At 42.0% G+C, this 23,073-nt stretch overlaps 1 protein-coding gene across 9 annotated transcripts in view; it reads right to left on the minus strand.

Annotated features, from left to right (window-relative positions):
* The window catches only part of LOC140483200 (retinol dehydrogenase 13-like), an 86,889-nt gene that overhangs the window by 50,689 nt on the left and 13,127 nt on the right, over positions 1–23,073 (minus strand). For 3 of the 9 annotated variants that reach the window (XM_072581262.1, XM_072581261.1, XM_072581260.1), the window contains exon 1: positions 13,478–13,655. The exons of 2 other annotated variants lie outside the window; for them this stretch is intronic. In XM_072581262.1, the coding sequence (XP_072437363.1) occupies positions 13,478–13,545 (68 nt within the window). In that variant the 5' untranslated portion in view covers positions 13,546–13,655. Of the gene's footprint in view, positions 1–13,477; positions 13,656–23,073 lie in introns of those variants that run through there. 4 more of the 9 variants (XM_072581265.1, XM_072581264.1, XM_072581263.1 and 1 more) reach the window with 3 other exon arrangements.

Raw genomic sequence — 23,073 nt, forward strand, 5'->3', positions numbered from 1 at the left:
GTTCAGAGAGATCCCTTGAAATGGCTTCTCAAGCATTGTGAAGTGTAAAGGGTTTCTCCAGAAAGCTTGTACTGTACTGTGCTTAAATAAATTTTGCTGTTCAAAGTTGTGTGTTGCAGTTGCATCAAGTGTGTAAGAATTCCAACGAAAAAGAAGATAATCTCACAACCTTGCCCCACTTGCACCTACTCTTGCTCAGTCCAGTCTACCCCAGTACCTTTAACATTGAATGGTCTACATGCTGCCTACTCACTCACACAGAATACCTCACCACCATTTCCCCACATGGACCAATACTAACAGCTGTGTTAGCCACATTCTCTTTACTTAATCCCTCCTTTGTCTTATTCCATAACAAAATAAACCACAATAAGGAGTCAGCCAGCACCGCTGACAGGTGTCTGATATTTGCTCTTCATCCATGAGGATCCTGGTACTGTCTGCTGAGGACAACAACCATTGATGCGGTGATGCCAAACATGCACATCCCAGCAACCACGTAAGAAGCATTGCATTATTATGCTAGTCTACCCATTGTTCATTACACATTCTTTTGTTTCCTGATGGTACCAGTGGCATCTCTGTGGTCTTAGTGGCTAAGAGGTGAGCCCCACAACACATTTCTTCCTCCAGCTCTGAAGAAGCCATGTATCCTGCAGAGCATGCACAAACAAAAGCAGATTCCTGAAGCCTCCACCAGGTCAGATATTGAAAAACCTGGCCAGTACTTTAGCTGGATTAGAGTTGGGAGCACCTCCCAGTGAGCATATCACTATAATGGTTGAGGAACAAACACCTCAGGTCACTGGCGCTTGGAGGACTGCCGGAGACCAGGCATTTGCTTTGCCTCAGGCTTGACAGGATCCCATGATGTCAGCCATTATGAACTTTATTCAAATGCAGAAGCAGACACAGGAGCAGCAGACAGGTTTGATGAAGGCACTAAGTAGGCTGACAATGGTTGCAAGATTGCACCAACAATATCTGCATCATGGTAGCCTCAAGCATGCAAGCATCTGACTACCTCCATGCATACAAAGCACTCAGTTTGCTGGATAAATGCATGGAGCTATGCTCCTCTACTCTCACCCCAGGTGCTCAGCATCAATAGTAAAGGGATCTTATTATTCCAGGTGCCTCTTGCTCAAAAGATGACAGAAAGGTGCCAGTAGGTTCCTAGCTGGAGGAGGTACCACATACAAGCACCCAGAAGTCTCCTTTCAAGCCACTTCAGAAGTGAATGAGCCTTTCACCTGCCCTAACAGTCATAGCCATGTGGGACTTCAAGTTCAGAAAGATATACCCGCCTCTCGAAAGTACACAAATCTGGGCTCTCTAACCATCAAATGCCCATGGTTCCTGCTCAAAACTCCAAGATCAATGGGTTCCATAACAAGGCAGGACTGCATCCAGATGTAGAGGGAGGAAATGGAAGACCATCTGAGGGCATACAGATGACAAATTATATTTCATTCTAAATATATGTTCACTTTTCATCAAATGCTGTGCGAGCAAATGTTTAGTTACAACTACAAGATGGAAGATACCAGATCCTGGCCATCTTAATGCTACACAAGGTATTAGGATGTGAAGGGAGAAGACCTTACACCATATGCAGGTTACGAAAACTTGGAAGATGCTTTGAACTTGGACAAGTTTCCTTCCAGGCCGCAATATGTTGCTTGTGCATCACAAATATTACTGGCATCAATTCTTCGTGATGCATGTGGTCAAAGCTGCTTGAAGCCAGGATCTGCAATCCATAAGGTAATGCCCAAGGTTCACATACAGCATGTCTTGCTTGCAGGTGTCTTTTTCTTCTATATCATAAGGGAATATAACTTTTTTATGAAGCCTTCAAAAGGCAAAAATAAAAGCTCACTCAGAACGGAATACATATGCCACGCACTTGGCATGCAGTAAATGGCATTCATTTTTCAGTTCCATTGCATACTTGCTATTTGCATTATGATGGAAGGAAGCATCAGTCACATTTCATACAGCAAGTTTCAGGCTCAGTCATCTATCCTTGGTGAACCGCCAAATATACACATTGCCTTCTTGGTAGCCATTCCCATTAACCCCATTGATTTTGAACCTCCCCACATTTGTACCCAAACCAATAATTAAACTGGTCATCTGCTACTTTATTCCTCCAAGCCCCAGGCAGAGAGGCAATATACTAGAAGTAGTCATACGTCGCCTCCTCCAAAGGCATGGTAGTGTTGACTGCTGATAACTCTCCTACTCACCCCCATCCCAATCCCTGGCATGCTTTACTTTCTGTTCCCCTTTTCCACATGGTTCGTTACTATCCTCACAACTGTAGTCCACATGTATCCCAGTTGACTGACTCCAGTCCCCAGCTTTCCTCCCACAGCAGTGGCCCAGATACTAATCCCCTTGACTTTTATTGAACAGTGATAACTTACCATGGCCCACCCCTTTGACCAAATGGGATGGACAGCTGCAATTAATGGCTGGCCAGACCCCGACTGATCTTTGTGCAGCTCCCAGAATTTCCTACAACTCCTCAAACTGGTGGTATGGGCCCATAGGAACAACCTTGGCCCACTCCCCAGAAACAACCCCCCCGACTCCAACTGGCCAAGGAGCCAACTGAATGTACCCAAGCCTCAACACTGATAATGGGAGGTTGTTCTTGATTTACTCTTCTGGGACCACTTGACGAATGGATGTCTACTTTGACTTCACTGACGACTACTCTCCCAAAACTGAGAGACATGGCAACTTAAGTGCAACCATAAGGCGTAGGTATGAGATTGACATCATATGGAGCTACACAACAGCACATGTGTCTCCTTGACTGACAACTGCTTAGAACCATGACCAGCTATCTTGTTTTGTGTCTGCACTAAAAGGCAAGTCATAACATAGGTACTGAGACCATTTAAGCTCTGGAAAAAGGGGACAAATTGCAAAAAAGCATGGCAAGATAGAAATACTGTTAGCTTCCAAGTGGGTGCAAAATAAGTGAACACTAAGCTGAATGAGGACATAGTGGACAGCGAAGAGGGTTACCTCAGATTACAACAGGATCTTGACCAGATGGGCCAATGGGCTGAGAAGTGGCAGATGGAGTTTAATTCAGATAAATGCGAGGTCCTGCATTTTGGGAAAGCAAATCTTAGCAGGACTTATACACTTGATGGTAAGGTCCCAGGGAGTGTTGCTGAACAAAGAGACCTTGGAGTGCAGGTTCATAGCTCCTTGAAAGTGGAGTCACAGGTAGATAGGATAGTGAAGGCGGCGTTTGGTATGCTTTCCTTTATTGGTCAGAGTATTGAGTACAGGAGTTGGGAGGTCATGTTGCAGCTGTACAGGACATTGGTTAGGCCACTGTTGGAATATTGCAGGCAATTCTGGTCTCCTTATCGGAAAGATGTTGTGAAACTTGAAAGGTTTCAGAAAAGATTTACAAGGATGTTGCCAGGGTTGGAGGATTTGAGCTCTATTAAGAGGCTGAACAGGCTGTTTTCCCTGGAGCGTCGGAGGCTGAGGGGTGACCTTATAGAGGTTTACAAAATTATAAGGGGCATGGATAGGGTAAATAGGCAAAGTCTTTTCCCTGGGGTCAGGGAGTCCAGAACTAGACAGCATAGGTTTAGGATTAGTGGTGCTGCAAGAGCACAGCAGTTCAGGCAGCATCCAAGGAGCAGCGAAATCGACGTTTTGGGCAAAAGCACCACTAATCCAGAATCTGGTTTCCAGCATCTGCAGTCATTGTTTTTACCTCTGCATAGGTTTAGGGTGAGAGGGGAACAATATAAAAGAGACCCAAGGGGCAAATTTTTCACGCAGAGGGTGGTACGTGTATGGAATGAGCTGCCAGAGGAAGTGGTGGAGGCTGGTACAATTGCAACATTGAAGAGGCATTTGGCTGGGTATATGAATAGGAAGGGTTTGGAGGGATATGGGCCAGTTGCTGGCAGATGGGACTACATTGGGTTGGGATATCTGATCAGCATGGACAGGTTGGACCGAATGGTCTGTTGCCGTGCTGTACATCTCTATGACTCTACATCCTGGGAGGTACAATCTATGAAATAAATACCTGACCTTACATGCAAAGTGTCTTTGCAGCAGCATTAAAAAATGGTGGGCATGTGTCTATGCACCCGGAGACATTGGTGGCTGATGTCCAAGATGGAGGGCCGGAGAAGTTAGTAACAAATCGGATACACAAGGCAACCACTCAAATTTGCATGCCAGAAATTGTCATGACTCAATGTCTATCTGACACACGGGAGAATGGGAAGCTGCGTATAAATGAAACAAGATTCAATAATAATGAGATGTTAATACATGCTAATACATGCACTATGCCGCTCACCACTCACTGTTGAGAAGCACACCTCGTCATTCTCAACACGAAGAATTCCAAACTTGCCATCTTCTAAGACTTTCCGAACAGTCTCACTAATACCATGTCAGTGATGAGGAATATTCCACCATTTTTGACATTGACACTTCAAAAGAATAAACTTACCCACAACTTGAAAGCCACTTCTGAATCCCTCTCACACCCTCAGACAGTACACTCTAAATCCGAACTATGCACTTCCTGAAGGTTAAAAGCAGCATAGCATGTGCAAGATTCCCAGATCCCCACAATTTTTGGACCCATAAATAAAGAATTAGGGCTGCAATTCATCTGGTTTTGTTGAGGTACAGTTGCCTGTTTAAATGTTACTAGACAAATTAAATCAGCCTCAAGCACACTTCAAACAAGCAGTCAGCAGTAAAAAGTTGAAAGCATAGTTCCATCCACTCCAGCCAAGCTTGAAGTATTGAATCACTAGGACCTGCATTCAATATTACATGCTAATCAAGGTAGGCTGATTCTAATTATCCTTCTCTTACAACTTACCTTTATTGAGGTGAGCAATTCAATACAGACCAAAAATCAAAAGGCTTTTAAAAATGGTTATGTGCAGTAACTTGAAAATATGATTTGATTTATAAAAAAGTAATTCAAGAAAAAGTCAGATGATAGAAAACTTGACAAATAAAACAAAAGAGCATTTGGTCCTTTGCATCTGTGCCAATTGACAAAGAACCAGCTGGCATAATATACCTCTCTCCACAAAGTCTACATTCCTGCAAGTCACAGTTCAAGTTGCAACATTTAAATATTTGGGAAAGCAAATCTTAGCAGGACTTATACACCTTAATGGTAAGGTCTTAGGGAGTGTTGCTGAACAAAGAGACCTTGGAGTGCAGGTTATTAGTTCCTTGAAAGTGGAGTTGCAGGTAGATAGGATAGGATAGTGAAGGTGGTGTTTGGTATGCTTGCCTTTATTGGTCAGAGTATTGAGTAAAGGAGTTGGGAGGTCATGTTGCGGCTGTACAGGACATTGGTTAAGCCACTTTTGGAATATTGCGCGCAGTTCTGGTCTCCTTCCTATTGGAAGGATGTTGTGAAACTTGAAAGGGTTCAGAAAAGAATTACAAGGATGTTGCCAGGGTAGGAGGAATTGAGCTATAGGGAGAGGATGAATAGATTGGGGCTGTTTTCACTAGAGCACCAGAGGCTGAGGAGTGACCTTATAGAGGTTATTAAAATCATGAAGGGCATGGATAGGATAAGGTAGGTCTTTCCCCTGGGGTGGGAGAGTGCACAACTAGAGGGAATAGGTTTAGGTGAGAGGGGAAAGATATAAGAGAGACTTAAGGGGAAACTTTTTCATACAGAGGGTGGTACGTGTATGAAATGAGCTGCCAGAGGAACTGGTGGAGGCTGGTACAATTGCAACATTTAAAAAGGCATCTGGATGGGTATATGAAAATGAAGAGTTTGGAGGGATGTGGACCGGGTGCTGGCAGGTGGGACTAGATTGGGTTGGGATATCTGGTTGGCATGGATGGGTTGGACCGAAGGGTCTGTTTCTGTGCTATACATCTGTATGTATGTATCTATGTATTTTGGATGTCAAGTGTCTTGACCTCCACAATACTGAGGCACAGTGTTCCAGGTCATTGCAGCTTTTTAGTTTAAAAAGAAAATTTCATAAAATGCCAAACTGGTCAAAGAGGCTATTTGGCCCATCGAATCTGTATTGACTCTCCGAAGAGCACCCACCCAGTCCACTCCCCCACTCTATCCCCACAATCCCATGTTAACCATGGATAATGCCGTTCTTTTACATATCCCTGAACACGGAAGGGCAATTTTGCTGAGTCAATGCACCTAATCTTCTTCCCTCTAATTGTACTTTTTACTTCAAGCCTAGATCTCTTCATTTGAGCTCTGCTATGATAAACAGATTATGTCCAAGTACCTAATCAAAGTCCCTTCATTTTAAAGTCCTTAATTAGGTCAATCCCCAGCTTTTTCTGCTCTTAAACAACAAGTGTTCCAATACTGCCACTTCGCCACATATTTTCTACTCCTAGCAACTTCCTTTTACACCTCCTCCATGCCTTCTCCAATGCAATTATAACTTAGCTACAACATTGTAACCATAATAGCAAGTGGAACTATTGTTGCATATGGTTCCAGTAAAATATCAGGTGGGCAGAGGGGGTACGATTGCCTTATGAAATTACATCAACAGTAAGAAACCAAGTAGAGTCAGATGGTGTAGAACCTGAATGAGTAGAATTGGGGAACCCCAAAAGGTTAGAAAATAAAACAGCTGAAGTTATGTACAGGCCTCCAAACAGTAGTCAGAAGCTGGGGCACAAGACACACAAGGAGATGGAAACGATATGTAGGAAAGGCAAGGATGCAATGAACATGGGGGATTTTGACGTGCAAGTGGATTGGGAAAATTAGGTTGGTGGTGGATCACAAGAAATGGAATTTGTGGAATGCTTTTGAGAGCAACTTGTGAAGGGGTCCACCAGGGAACAGGCAATTCTGGATTTAGTATTGTGCAATGAGGCAAACTTGATAAGGGAGCTTAAGGTGAAGGAACCCCTTCAGAAGCAGTGATCATAAAATGATTGAATTTACTCTGCAATTTGAGAGGAAGAAGATAGAATCAGAGGCACAGTATTACAGTCAAATCAAGGCAAGTACAGAGCAATGAAGGAGGAGCTGGATAGAATTGACTGAGAGGGGACCTTAGCAGAGTTTAATTCAGATAAATGCGAGGTGCTGCATGTTGGGAAAGCAAATCTTCGAAGGACTTATATACTTAAGGGTAAGGTCCTAGGGAGCGTTGCTGAACAAAGAGACCTTGGAGTGCAGGTTCTTAGCTCCTTGACAGTGGAGTCGCAGGTAGATAGGATAGTGAAGAAGGCGTTTGGTATGTTTTCATTTATTGGTCAGAGTATTAAGTACAGGAGTTGGGAGGTCATGTTGCGGCTGTACAGGACATTGGTTAGGCTATGTTGGAATATTGCATGCAATTCCGGTCTCCTTCCTATCGGAAAGATGTGAAATTTGAAAGGGTTCAGAAAAGATTTAGATGGATGTTGCCAGGGTTGGAGGATGTGAGCTATAGGGAGAGGCTGAACAGGCTGGGGCTGTTTCTCCATGGAGCGGAGGCGGACGGGTGACCTTATAGAGGTTTACAAAATTATGGAGGGGCATGGATAAGGTAAATAGGCAAAGTCTTTTCCCTGGGGTCGGGGAGTCCAGAACTAGAGGGCATACGTTTATGATGAGATGGGAAAGATATAAGAGAGACCTAAGGGGCAACTTTTTCCACACAGAGGGTGGTGCATGTATGGAATGAGCTGCCAGAGGAAGTGGTGGAGGCTGGTACAATTGCAACATTTAAGAGGCATTTGGATGGGTATATGAATAGGAAGGGTTTGGAGGGATAAGGGCCGGGTGCTGGCAGGTGGGATATCTGGTCGGCATGGACGAGTTGGACTGAAGGATCTGTTTCCATGCTGTACATCTCTCTGACTCTTAAAAAACAGTGGCAGGAGAGACAGCAATGGCAGGAAATTCTGGGAGTAATTCAGGAGACACAGCAGAGATTCATCCAGAGGCCAAAAAAGCATGGTACAGGGAGGATGAGGTAACCATAGCTGACTTGCGAAGTCAAAGATAGCATAAAAGCAGCAAAGGGCAGTGGGAAACTAGAGGACTGGGAAGCTCACAAAGAGCAAAACAGGGCAACAAAAAACAAAAGAAATAAGGTGAGAGAAGATTAAATGTGAGGGTAAGCTAACCAGTAATATAAAGGAAGACTGTCAGAGTTTCTTTAGATACATAAATGGCAAAAGAGGCAAAAAAAATGGACAATGGGCCACTGGAAAATGACTTTGAAAAGAAAGTAGTGAGGAACAAGGAAATGGCTGAGGAACTGAATAATTACTTAGCATCAGTCTTCATGGTGGAAGATGAGTAATATCCCAAAAATTCAAGTGAGGGGGAAGAGCTGAGTATGCTGGCCATCACCAAGGAGAAGGTGCTAGAATAATGGACGGCCTGAATGTGGATAAACCACCTGGACCAGATGGACGACACCCCAGCTTTCTAAGAGAAATAGATGAAGAGATAGTGGAGGCGTTAGTGGTGATCTTTCAGAATCGCTAGAATCAGGAAGGGTCAGAGAGGACTGGAAAATCGTAAATGTGACACCCATGTAGATTACCTCCCCGGGTAGTCTAGTGGTTAGGATTCAGCCCTTTCACCAGCACAGTCCAGGTTCGATTCCCAGTCAGGGAATGAGAGGTGTGCTCTGCTCATTTATAAGGGTGGCATGGTGGCTCAGTAGTTAGCACTGCTGCCTCACAGTACCAGGGACCCAGGTTCAATTCCAACCTCGGGTGACTGTGTGTGGAGTTTGCACATTCTCCCTGTGTCTGCGTGGATTTCCTCTGGGTGCTCCGGTTTCCTCCCACAATCCAACGATGTGCAGGTTAGGTGGAATGGCCATGCTAAATTGCCCAAAGTGTTCAGGGATGTGTAGGTTAGGTGCATTAGTCAAGGGTAAAGAGAGGGCAGGGGAATGGGTCTGGGTGAGTTACTCTTCGGAGGGTCAGTGTGGCTGAAGGGCTTGTTTCCACACTGTAGGGATCCTATGCTGGCAAAAATGTGAAAGCTTTTCAGAATTAGCACCCATGCGGAATCCTCTACATTAGCTACTTTTTCTTGAGATTCTTACACACTTGATGCAACCGCAATAGGCCAAATTCTGTGAACAGTCAAAATGTATTAAGTACAAGCCATGGGGAACCCTTAACACTCTTCACAATGCTTGTGAAGACATGTCAAGGGATCTCTCTGAATAAAGGAAACATCCTTCCTTTACAAAGTACAAGAGCTTCACATTACAGTCAGTAACACCCACAAGACAACCCAGCCATTCCCCCACAGTCACATGCCACTTAAGTCAAAATGTAATGATCACATCATTTCTAGAAACAATATAATGTAAATGACCCCTTAATGGCCAGATCTATTGTGAATTGGTTTTTCAACTGCTGGGAGTAGTCTGAACTTTAAGTGCAATGTTCCATTGATTTCTGAATTGGGGAGAAGAATGAAATTCTTTTACCCTGAATAACGAGGAAATGGCCAAGCAAATGGCTCTGAAGAGCAAGGGATGGGAATGTAAATTCCTTATATTCTACCTGTAAGACAGAGACAATAACATCCTAAGACAGAGGAATACTGCCCTAAATTCAGGGCTGCAATTTCCTGCAGGTCAGACCAAATTAATCCTTTATCTCACTCTACAGGATAAAATAAGCATGAGCAAATTTTGGGGAAATTCAATTTCATGGAGTTTCACTCCTTGAGCACCGGTGAATTTTTTTGTGCCTTTTTAAAGGTGTGATATTCTGTATGCACATTTCCTCTCCTGCACCATTTGCGCTCAGTGGGGAGGTGGTCATTGCTAGAAAAAGCTTGCAGCATTCATGCTATGGATACCATACTTAAAGCCCATCTGCACACCAGTTCAACCACCGCAAGCCAGCAACAGATCCCCCCCTCATCTGCAATGGGCTCTCTTGTGACAGTGGTAGTGTCCCTACGCCAGACCAGGAGGCTCAGGTTCAAGTCCCATCTAGTTCAGAGGTATGTTCTAACATTTCTTAACAAGTTGATTGGAAAAGCAAAATCAGCCTTTCATACTTCCAGTATGCAAAGACCTCCAAGGGACATAGTTGATCGAGACAAATTAACATGGGTTTGTGGATAGGGACCTGGAAGTCCTGGTGGATGGGATGTAAGGTTGTCCTTCATCAGTCAGGACTTTAAGTTGCCATCTAGGTCAGTACGGTTTCCATGGTCTGGAAGAAAGCCCAGCAACACAGGAAGAACGTTAAAGATCTTTTGCACTCCACAAGGCTAAGTGCCACCATTTAATTTCTATTACCTCTCCTCACATTTAAACTCCACTACTGCACCAATCATCCACAGGGCTCTAGCACTCTCACTGTTGCACATGGTATCTTTCCTCAATGGTTCTCCAAATCATTGAACAGGTTGGTTAAAAATACGTAGAGATGTCATGACATGACACACCTCAGGAGCAGGTAGAACTTGAACACTCCCCTCCTGAACCAAAGGTCAGGATACCAGCACTGCACCCTCTTCTAAACTTCTAATCTATCCTGTACTCACCAATTCCTGCCACTCAATGGACACCTCATCACCTTTCCTCCAGCAACACCAACATCTGCCATTTGCATCGAGCTCAGTCCCTGCCCTTGGCTCATCCCAGAGGAAGCAGCCCACAAAAGGGCAGAGGGCCAAGATGAGTGGGTCGGGTGACAGACATTTGTTTGCTTACTGACTACAAAGAGACAATCCTTACATTAGACAAACAGGATGGAGACCACGCAGGTGGAGATGCAGAGATCTCTATGCACTAGCTATCAAGTAAAATTAATTGTGATGTGCAGTGTAGTACTGCCATCCTATTAGAAGAGGAAGACGCCACAGATGAAGCACTGGCAATACTGTCCCCTGCAGCCTCCACCAGCTCAGATACTGACACCTTGGTAGATTCTTCAGCTAGATTGGAGTAGGGAACACATTCTGATATGCACGTCTCCCGAGTTGGAGAGAGGAAGAAATGTCTCACAGCGCGAGTACTCGAAATTGCCAAAAACTAGGTACCTGCAGAGCATCAGGCAGGTGAGGACCTCATGGTGTTAGCCGTTAAATCTTGATGCAAATGTACAAACAGACAGAAGCAGCAGACAAATAACAACTGTTTCTGTGGATAGGTTTGCGGTTACCATGGAGAATCAGGTCCCCAAAACTTATTGACTGTTAGAGATACATGCAAATCTGCATTCCATCACTGTTGCCATTGGTGGTCAAGCAACAGGAAGACAAGGGAACTTAACCTCATCCTGAGACAGGGTGGTGCCAGCTTGCACCCAGTCAGAACAGGAACCACACACAAAATCCCAAGATATCCTCTTTCAGAATGTTCCAGAAGTGCTCAGCCTCTCCACTCCCATTCTGCCCACAATTCTCAACTTTGAAGTTCAAATCAAGGAAAGTAAACTTGCATCTGGCCAGGACCTACTAGCCACAAATACCCAAGGATGATCCCTAGCACCCATCACAGCATAAAACATTGTCATGCTTGGATTTGGAAGTATCAGATGTTGTGAAACCTTTCAACAGTTTGCAATGTTCACTTCTATCACACAACAGTGTAACAGAAATGAAGAAACGTCAGCACTTGGAAATAAACAGTGACTGCTTGCTTTTGCAGCATGAACACATTTAGTAAATAATGACTTCATTCAATCCAGTTCCATTAGAATCGGTCATGAAATATGCCCTATGGTTGATTGTGGTGGACCATGGTGATGTTCTCCGTGATCAATGTTCCAACATCCTCCTTTCTTGCTGCTTTCACAGCTTACTGTCCACTCCCTATATTTGTGTCATTGCCAGCTCCACATCACCATAGACAAGGATTGTACAGCACAATCTGTGGGCATATCAATGAACCCCCTGACCTGTCTCAGCTTGGGAACGGCAACTCAAGCAGGTTAACTGTCTGGCCTTCAATGACCCCAGCTGAAACTGCTGCATTGTATCTATGCACAGCCTCAGTCAGGGAGTGATGTAGCACATCGTGAGCCATGTTTGAGGAGGGTAGTTTTTGTCACTCAACAACCACCTTTTAAGGCATGTGGCCTTTGAAATGAAGCAGAGTCTGAGAATTATCAAATGTATGGGATCGTGCATGCTTGCATTTGGATTTCAGCATTCTTTTTTTTAGTGGGATTCTTTCCCTGTTTCAGTCCCACCTAGCTTCTTGTTAAATCAAGAAGGTCAAACAAAGATGATATATTTCATTACTGTTAATTGTGACAGATCATTAAGTATGGCTTCTCAGATATTTGATTAGCTGTTATTTCTCCCAAACAAGGAACAAAATTTTGCTTTATCGGAGATAACAAATTCCTATTATACTCATCTCAGATCACATTCAGACTTGTACTGAAACCTCCTACAAGGGAGGATCAATATTACAGGGCAATTTACTAAGTCCAAGCCATCTAACGTGCACACCTTTGGACTGTGAGAGGAAACCGGAGCACCCAGGAAGAAACGCACACAGACATGGGGAGAACGTGGCAACCCCATACATCTAACCTGCATATTTTTGGACTGGGTGAGGAAATATTTGCCATAAAGTTAATTGGAAATATTATGATCATCTGAAAAACATGCAATTAGGAATTTAAAAATTAAGCCTAAGAGTTAATATTTAACAGTTATGACTTTGGATCAGTTATAACAGATCATTTGTGGACACCCTTTTGACAACTCTAGCCCTCAACTTTTCTCAGGTCCACAACCTCTACAATTAAAGATGGTTTTGTACAGCCTAAATGACAGCGCTTGTGTTATGCAGGCCTACTGCCCCCATGAGCCATGAGGCCTGGGTTCAAGTATCATCTGCTACATAGGTCCATGCGAACACCTCCAAACAGATTGACTGGAAAGCACTGTACAAAGTAAATAAAGAAAACAACTTTAAAAAAAAACAGGTGTTTTAATAACATGAAAAGCAAAACCCCTCCTAACTCGCTGTTCCGTGCAGACGTCTTCCCTCAATCCTCATATTAGTATGCAAAATTCTTACCTAATTTCCTAGTTTAACAATATTGCCCTTATCCCAAATCTCTTACCTTCATCAATACTTCCCCTCGTACAAATTATGACTTAAGGCCAATTTTAATTATCACACCCAATGCACAAGTTTTCAGAAACAGACGTAGGCTACATTTTCATTTCATTTAAAAACTGCAACTTACAAATTAAAAAGTGCAACTAATGAAATCCACGTGGGACCACCCGTGGCTGGACCCAACAGGCAGCATCCAAACTCGAGAGTAAAAGCAAAATATTGTGGAGATTGGAAAAACACAGAAAATTCAGGAGTTACCTACTAGGTCTGCAGCATTTTCTATAACCCCTCCAAACTAAGAGTGCCTTTATGAGCTACTCCCAGCTTGTTAGCGCCGATCAGGAGAGGAATATTACAGACCAATTCCAAGCAAATTTACTCACTTGACTAAAACTGCTCCACCAATTACAGTTCCAGCAATTGATAGCGGCAATATATATTTGCTCATCATTCTCGCTCTGGAACTCAGAAAACGACTGCTGCCACAATCCCGATTTAAACATCAGTTACCACCAGCTCCTGAGTGTTACGGCATTCGTCCAACGCCGCTAGAAGCAACCAACCAGAGCTCGGCTACCGCTGCGGGCAAAGGTCACACCCCAGCGTGCACCAGGAATGACCTTCACCCTTTTCGACGTTCGCTCCCCTCCGTCACACGTCATTAGAATAAAACCGTAAATCGAAACTTAAGGGCGATTGTTCACTTTTCTGTTAGCTTTTGAGAGAGTGTCGTGTTGTGCACCGAATCGTAGGATAGATACAGCAAAGATGAAGTCTATTTCAGCAGGCTTTTTTTGATTCTGCAAAAGCATCTTATTTTTTTTCTCCTTTCCTGATAATTGCCGAATTATCTTTTGAAAGTTTGGATTGACTCCATTTCCATCACCGTCTCACACGGTGCATTTCGGATTATAACTTGTGACGTGACCTTTTTTTTGTGTCGATCTGTGGTCCTTCTACCAGTTACTAAAATCGGTGTCCTCTGTTTTCTGATGTTTATGTTAGGGAGAACATTCTCCCGAGCTACTGTTTTGAACACCATTATTAAATATTTTTGCGTCTTCCCAAAAGAGAACCCAGCTTTTCCAACGTATGCAACCTTATGTCCTTATCCGATATATTTTATTTAAAATTTAGCTTTTCAATAGAAGAATCTGGGTCTTAACAGATATTCTCATGGCGAGAAGAAAATGATCAATTTTCTCACTGGCCCAGGGATCCTTGGGTGCAGTATTCTTCCCTGCTATACGGCAGTTTTGGGGAATTATCCAGAAAGACTATCATTTAAAAATTGGAGGTAGGATTTTAACCAAATCTGGAAAACATTCTAAAGCTATGTGGCCTTGAAAAACCAGAATACCACCACAACCAGCTTAAAATTGCATATTTCCAATATGTGGCATGGATTTCATGGTCAAATGGTTCAGAATTACTTCTCAGGGAAGTCATTCCTCTACTTTTCATAAAGAGATTATATGATGTGTTATTTTGTCTCAGGTTGCCTGTGCATAAAAGGTAATGTTACCGTTGTGCTCAAACACTTAAGGGCTGTTTGCTTCTTAGAAAGAGATTACTTTTGGTGGTTTAAACTGAGGGTCATTATGCCTCAGGTGAGGGTAGAGTTGAGAAGAAATGTCCTTCACAGTAATCTAGCTTGTTTGGGAATTGAATCCATGTTGTTGACACTACTCTACATTGCAAACCATCTATCCAGCTAACTGAACGCCTAACCCCAAACCAGGCACTTGTCAACCGAAGAATTGTTTCTTAGAAGCTGTTATGAAGGAAACACAGCATCCAAATTACACAACAGAGCAAGAACCCACAAAGAGCCATGTTTTTGTGTTTCAGAAGCCAAATACTGCTCTTTAAATAAAAATACAAAATGCTAAATGCTGCCTGAAACACCAACAAAACTTTTCATTCTGTAGATACTGCCAGACCTGTTTCCAGCACTTTGTGTTTTAGTGATGTTAGTTGAGGGATAAATATTGGTCAGAACACCGAGTAATTTCTCTGCACTTCTCCAAAACTGGCATGGGATGTTTTACATCCACAGGAGAGGACAAGACATTGATTTAACATCTCATTTGAAGAACAGCATTTCCAACACCACTTTCTCAAGTATTCAGAAGTGTCAGGCTAAATTTGTACTTACATTTCTAGAGTGGGACTTGAATCCACGACTTTCTGACTCAGAGGCATGATTCTTTCCACTGAGACACAGCTAACACTAATGGTACCAGTCCAGAAAGCACAGGGACATTTCTTGCAATCTATAAAGTTATAGTGCCTTCGGAGGAGATCTTACTCCCACATTTTTCATATCAATGACAAAATTAATGTTTTAAAAGCATCAAATATGTTTGATACATGGTTATTTTGTTATATCCACATGACAACAGTCATTGCCAAGGTAAAGTCTGTTAAAGTAAACTGAGCGAAGTGACAACTTTAATCTCACTTTTTGCTAAAAGTAAACATGTCAAAGCTTTTCATCTTCCACTTATCAGAACCAGGATACAGAGTGCTGATAAACTCTGAGCCAAAGCTGCTTAACATCAAACAGTTACTGTCGACATGTTTGTTGTATACCAAACTGACATCCAGGAACTGCCACGTACTAACGCTGTGATACCTGATGAGTCTTGCCATCTTAAATGTGTTCTAATCATCTACTTAATTATTCAATTCAATATTTATTTACTTATGCTAATTTATTTTGTTAACTGTACCACCAGTTGCTATCCTTTGTTAGACCATAGAAATACAATAAACCTTAGTCATTTCGGAAATACTCAGCAAATAATTAGCTTCTCCTGTAACAAACAATTGTTTTCAGAAGGCTGGACAAATTAGAAAGGCAAAAGCAATGCAGTATCTCTTTCATGCCCTATCTGCATTTACGTTTGACTTTGGCTTTCTATTAAAAGTCACATTTCCTAAATCAACTAATTCCAGCACCTTATTGTAAGTCGCACTCGAATCCTAAGATGTACTAAGTTGGCAAGTTTCATGTACTTGAACACAAGGACCAGCAAAAATGAGTAACTAGTTTGAGATGCTTAATTAAGCCCAATTTCTTTTCCACTGGCAACTTTGTTTAAAAACCCTGCTTAAGGCTGGGATCTATCTGGAAGTGCTTGAAAGCAATTGATAAAAAAGAAGTTGGGAACTACAGAATTTAAATTGTAGATCTCAGTTAATTGCCAACTATATGTTATGAACAAGATTAGATTTGTGTAAAATAAAATGTAAACTTTCTTACCTACCAACTGCAAGCACTCAGTCCTCAAATGGTATGTGAGAATTCCTAGATGTTGTTTGGTCCAAAGCTAAAACATCATCACAACAAGTGTTTAAAGTTCAAGGAGGTTCAGCTCAGAGTTCATGAGCTGGAGACTGAATGACAGAAACTGCAATAAATCAGTGAATTGAAATGTTATCCTGATTTTTCACACTTGGAGGCAGTCTTGGATCAGGTCATTGATTTGGTCAATGTTTAGGGTCAGGAAACTGACTAAGTGAGGCATGTAATGAGGTACAGAGGGCAGATTTACAGGAACCTCAGCCTTTGTAATTGTCCAAAAGTTCGAAGGTTCTTTCAACTTGTCTGAATGAGAATGAGGGCTGCAGGGTAGATGAATTGACTGACCAGGTTCAAGGGAATGAATGGCTTACTCCTGCTTTTCTGTTACTGAAGACTGTACACATTTTTTATTTGTTGATGGGAGGTGGGTGTTGTTAAATAGGCCAACATTTATTGCCCATCCTTAAATCCCCTGGAGAAGGTGGTGGTGAACTGTCTTCTTTAACCACTGCAATCTTTGAACTGTAGGAACACCATGAAGGGAATTCCAGAATTTTGACCAGCAATAATGAAGAATTGGTGATACATTTTCAGATAAGTATAATGTTTGGTTTGGAAGATACTTACAGGTGGTACTGTTTCTATGCATCCCCAACCCTTGTTCTTTTACTGGCAGAAGCTGCAGATTTGGAGGTGCTGTCAGAGGAACCTTGGTGAGTAAACTGCAGTGCAGCTTGTACATAATATACACTGCTGCCACAGCACCTCGGTGATGAAGAGAGAGTCCCAGTCTTGCAAGCTGCTTTGTCCTGGATGGTGTCAAGTTTTGTGGAAGTGCATCCATCCAGGCACTGTGAGTATTCCACCATAGTCTTTACATGTTCCTTGTAGATGCTGAACAGGCATTGGGGTAATAGGAGATGAATTGCTCATCACAGAATTCCTAGCCTCTGACCTGCTATTGCTACAATATTTATTTGGCTGGTCCAGTTTAGTTTCTGGTAATCCCCAGGATGTTCATAGATGGGGTTTCAGCAATGGTGGTAGCATTGAATGTCAAGGGGCAATGGTTAGATTCTCCTTTGTTAGAGATAATCATTGTGTGGCACTTGTGTGTGCAGATGTTACTTGCTACTTATCATCCCAAGCCTGGATACTGTCTAGATCTTGCTGCACATGAACAAAAACTGCTTCAGTATCTGAGATATTGTAAATGGTGCTGAATATTATACAATCATCCATGAACAATCCCACCTCTAACCTTAAGATAGAGGGAAGGTCATTGATGAAGCAACTGAGGATCTCATGCAGTTATGAACTGGAGCAGATAATTGACCTCCAGCAATTACAAACAACTTCATTTATGCTTGGTATGACTCCAACCAGCTATTTAGATACATGCAGATATCCTAATTTTGGCAAGTCAAGAACCTGAGAAGTGTTGACAATAAAATATAGTGCTGCAACAATGATTAAAGAAGAGGAAGTATCTTGAACCAAAAATATTTCTGTACACTTTACTTCCTCGATATGACTTGGATGTTTCTTCCAAATGATGAATAATTTTTGAATTGATAATTAATGTGTTGCTCAGTCATCAAAATTGAAACTGAGTATTGTTCTTATAATATAAATTCAGAATGCTGAAAAACAATAACAAATAGCTAAAATTTCAGGAACATTTGCCAGGTTCACTAGTACGCAAAAAGAAAGGAAGGAAAAGTTAATATGTACATTGGAAATTCTTTATGCTTTTTCAGGTATCTTTTTTCCTTTGCTGTTCATTGGAGAAAAGCAGATGTAATAGAACTAAGTACTGAATTTCTATTGCTGTCCAGAAAGATTTCTTTCAAATTTTATTTTCTAATTTAGAAGTAACTTGGAAATGCCACTTATAGTGGGTCTGCAGAAAATGGAAAAAAACTCTCTGTATTGGAAAAGGGGGCACTTGTGACATGATGTAAATAGAGGAAGCAGCAACTGAGAGTATTCCACCACAGTCTTTACATGTTTCTTTAGACATTGGTGCTTCACTCAAGGTGTGAAATCCCTGAAACTGTCAATGCTAATTAAATTAGAGTGACGATCCATAATGTCAAAGTGGCCCCCATACATGTGCAGATGCTGCCAGTGATGTCACCTGGCTCCAACAGGCCACTGATGTCACCACACCAAGATATATTTGCACATGCACACTAACATCACAGAGTGCAAATGAGTGGGCTTGGGCTAGGGGCATGTGGAGGGAGGAGGGTGAAACTGATTCAGTGGAACCTCCCCACCCCAGGGCTGCTTGGCCATCACTCCTTCACTATGCTCACTTTATAATCCAGCACCTCCATCCATTGCATAGCCCAGAGAGGGACTCGCCTCCTACAGCCAGGAGACCTGGGGATGGGACAGCCGTTATGCCTGTTCCTCTCTGCCACCTTTTGGTTCTGTCCTTATTACTGCTAAAGATGGAGTGATCCACCTTCTTTACCAAGTTTATGTCACTGTCCATAGATCACCATTGGAATGATGCAGCTACTCAGGCTTCACTGTTGCAACTGCCCTTCAAAGACCCCACAATCTGATTCACACTTAATACAAGATATGGTTCAGGCCACCAAGTCCTGGATTCCTCTTCTTTGATTATACACACTTCGTGTAGCACCATCTTTGAGACAGACTGATGGTTTTGAATGTTTCCAAAAGTTATGAACCAGACCAAACCTTCTCAAAATATATTAAAAAGATAGCCTAGATCTGAACTTTTCTTGTTTTAAAGGCAAGTGCCAGGCATTTCATTCTAGATGCAATTCAATTGGTCAAACTACCAACCTTGATGCAAATCACACTTTATTCATATACTATAGTTAAAATACAACAAAAGAAAGAAGAAATTGGAATAACAAGTCTGTTGGAAAATTTAACAGAATAGTAGATTATTTAACTATTAAATAATAACTGTTTCAAAATAGTAACATTCCATCAACACACCCTTGGCAAAGACAAATTCGATAAAATTGATTGTATCACTGGCAATTTTCCAGTCCAGGAGCAAAACACATCAAGAGGAAACTCTGAGACAAGAGAGAGACGCATTGCCGCTTCCAAACCCAACTTCAAGACCCTAGCAATTTAGGAGCTTGACCCCACCCATTCAGACTGCTTCTATTGTTCCAATTTAAAAAAAATAAACAAGTCCTCACAAGCTGTTTACTTTATTGGCTTTGGAACAGACCGCTTTGCATTTCTGTCTCAATGGCCGAGTGGTATAATCGCTGGACTATTAATCCAGAAACTCAGCTAATGTTTAGGGACCTGTGTCCAAATCCTGCCATGGCAAATAGTGGAATTTGAATTCAATTAAGAGGGTCTATTAATGACCATGATTGTTATAAAAACCCATCTGCTTCACTAACGTCCTTTAGGGAAGGATATCTGTCATCCTTACATGGTTCTGGCCTACATGTTACTCCTGGCCCACCACTATGGGTCTCTGAACATTGCAGGGCAATAAATACTGATCCACATTCCACAACTGAATTTTAAACAAAATTATCTTATGGTGACACGAGTATCTCTTGGAAATGCTTCACTTCCTGTTACTGTAGTGACTTTGATTATTTTTATCACTTTTTATATCTTCCAAAATCTATCTTTGACCCCACCCATCTTTTATCCACAAGCTTTCCTCAGCAATATTGTTTGAAAGCACAGTATTTGATGTCACCTCATGTTGATAATGCCCACCACTATTTTACCAATTCACTAAACTCTTCAACTGTTGCTAAATTAGCAGATTGCTAATTTGTCATAAATTACTGGTTGAGTAGAAACTTCCTCCAAAAATGTTTGGAAGACAAAAACTATTGTTTTCTGTCCCTGCTCCAAACTCCATTCAATGACATACCAACTCCATCCCTCTGGCAACTGTCCAAGACTAAACTAGATGGTTTGCAACCTTGGTCTTGTATATCAGATTTGTGCTGTTACTATGACTGTGCATTTAAAACACTATTATCATCTAACATTACTCCTATCTCAGGTCATCTGCTGCTGAAATTCTCATTCAAACTTTGTTACTTCAGGATTTGACTATTTCAGTAAATTCTTAGCTTATCTCTCATATTCTGTCTTAATTAAACTGACATAATTAAGAATTAAACTTGAAGCAATCCAAAACTCTGCAGTCCATATCCTAACTCACACTAAGTCTGATTCACCCACTATTTGTATGCTTGCTAATCTACTTCAACTGGTGATCAAACAACAACTTGATTTTTAAATTCTCACCCTTGTTTTGAAATGACTCCATGGCCTTCTTCTTCCCTAACTGTGTAATCTTGTCCAACTGTACAACATTCCAAAATATCTGCACTCTTCTAATTTTAGTTTCTTGTGTTTCTCCAAGTTTAATTGTTAGCAGCCGTACCTCAGTGCCCTGAGTTCTGGAATATCACCCCCCCGCCCATCTTCAGTGCACTTTCCTCCTTAGGATGCCCCAGAAAACCTACCTCATGTACATGGTAACTTTTGCAGGAAATGTGAGCACGGTTCTAAATAGGTATTTTGTCTCTGTCTCTCTGGAATGGTGGATAAACCTCCAGGATTGTGTGAACTGCATTACAGGTTGTTAAAGGAAGCCAAAGAAGAAATATTAGATGTTCCAAGGAAGTCAGTCCCTCTGTATTTACCTTTTCATACGCCCAACACTGAGGTAAGATTTACATCTATAATTATTTGGCCCATCCCTTGCAGCCTTTTTTGAATAATGGTACAACATTTCGAGACCTCCAATTCTGGTACTTTGCCTACATCTAGTACTGAATTACTGGAATCAATATTGAGAAATAGGATTCATTGTTAGTTGGAGAGGTATAGATTAATCACTGATAATTAGCACGATTTTATTGAGGGAAGGTCTTTGAATTCCAAAATTAACCAAATATTTTGAGAAATTAACAAGGAGGATTGATGAGATTCGTGCAGTGGACGTTGTCCACATGGACTTTAGTAAGGTATTGGCGTACTGTTATTTGGCAGTTTATTAAGTGAAATAATTTTAGGGCCTGAACTCTTTTATATCCTAGCCCCCTACCCCACACATCAGACGTTGTTATCACAAAGTCTGTCATTACACACTACCTGTTTTTAGGCACTAACAGTCTCTATTAACAACCACTGACTGTCTGGACAGATCATTATCCACTCGTTTGTGTGTCCAACTATACTCTCTCTTTGGGCTCTATCCCCATCTGTTGTTTACTCCTTACCCTCTCCCTCCATCCTATCATCTGCATATAAACCAGTATTTCCCTCGCTACCATCATTTCTGAGGAAGGGTCATTGGATTCAAAATGTCAACTCTGATTTCTTCTCACAGATCCTGCCAGACATACTGAGTTTTTCCAGCAACTTCTGTTTTTGTTTCTGATTTACAGTATCTGCAGTTCTTTTGGTTTTTATGGAATATGGTGAATTGAAAGTAAAATTGGCTCAGTGACAGGAAATATAGGGTAATGCTTGACATTTTTAGGAATGGAAAAATTGCCAGTGATGTTTCACAGGGTTCAGTTTTTGGTTATTTGCTGATTGTGGTACATGTTAAAGATTTGAATAAATGTAGACGGTATGATCAGGAAACAACTCGGAGAAAGTGAGGACTGCAGATGCTGGAGATCAGAGTCCAAATGTGTGGCGCTGGAAAAGCATAGCAGGTCAGGCAGCATCCGAGGAGCAAGAGAATCAACATTTTGGGCATAAGCCCTTCATCAGGAATGTGTGGTGGTGGGGGAGGGAGGGGGTGGGTTGGGGAGGAAGGTAGCTTGGAAGGTGATAGGTAGATGCACTTGGGGGATGATGGTAGTAGGGTGGAGCAGATAGGTGGGAAGAAAAATGGACAGATGGGACAGTTCAAGAGGGCGGTGCTGAGCTGGAGGGTTGGATGAAGAGGATGGTTGTCAACTGCAGGAAGATGTCAATGATTTGGTTGAGCTGGCAGAAAAGTGACAAATGGAATTCAATCTGAAGAAGTGTAAAGTTATGCAGTTGGGAAAGGCAAACAAATCAATGTGTTCTGGTGCAACTTGATAAACCACCAGAAGACCCAGGTACAAGTTACAATCATTTATTCCAGTTAACTCAGGGACACCCAGTTTTAAATAGTCTAAGACAGTACTCAGCAAAGTCAAAAACACTCATTCTTTATAACCTTAAGTCACACATACATACATCAGTGTTTCCTGTGAAGAAGGACATGGAAGCTAAAGAATGTAGGGAAGTAGGTGGTGACATCTTGAAAAATATCTATATTACAGAGAAGGAAGTGTTGATGTCTTGAAACACATAAAGGTGGATAAATCCCCAGGACCTGATCAGGTGTACCCTAGAACTTTGTGGGAAGCTAGGGAAGTGAATGCTGGGGCTCTGGCTGAGATATTTGTATCATCGAGAGTCAGAAGTGAGGTGCTGGAAGATTGAGGTTGGTGAACGTGGTACCACTATTCAAGAAAGGTGGTAAGGACAAGCCAGGGAACTATAGACCGGTGAGCCTGATGTCGGTGGTGGGCAAGTTGTTGGAGGGAATCCTGAGGGACAAGATTTACATGTATTTGGAAAGGCAAGGACTGATTAGGGATAGTCAACATGGTTTTGTATGTGGGAAATCATGTCTCACAAACT

The sequence above is a fragment of the Chiloscyllium punctatum genome, chromosome 11 (genome assembly GCF_047496795.1).
Source record: "Chiloscyllium punctatum isolate Juve2018m chromosome 11, sChiPun1.3, whole genome shotgun sequence".
Lineage (NCBI taxonomy): Eukaryota > Metazoa > Chordata > Chondrichthyes > Orectolobiformes > Hemiscylliidae > Chiloscyllium > Chiloscyllium punctatum.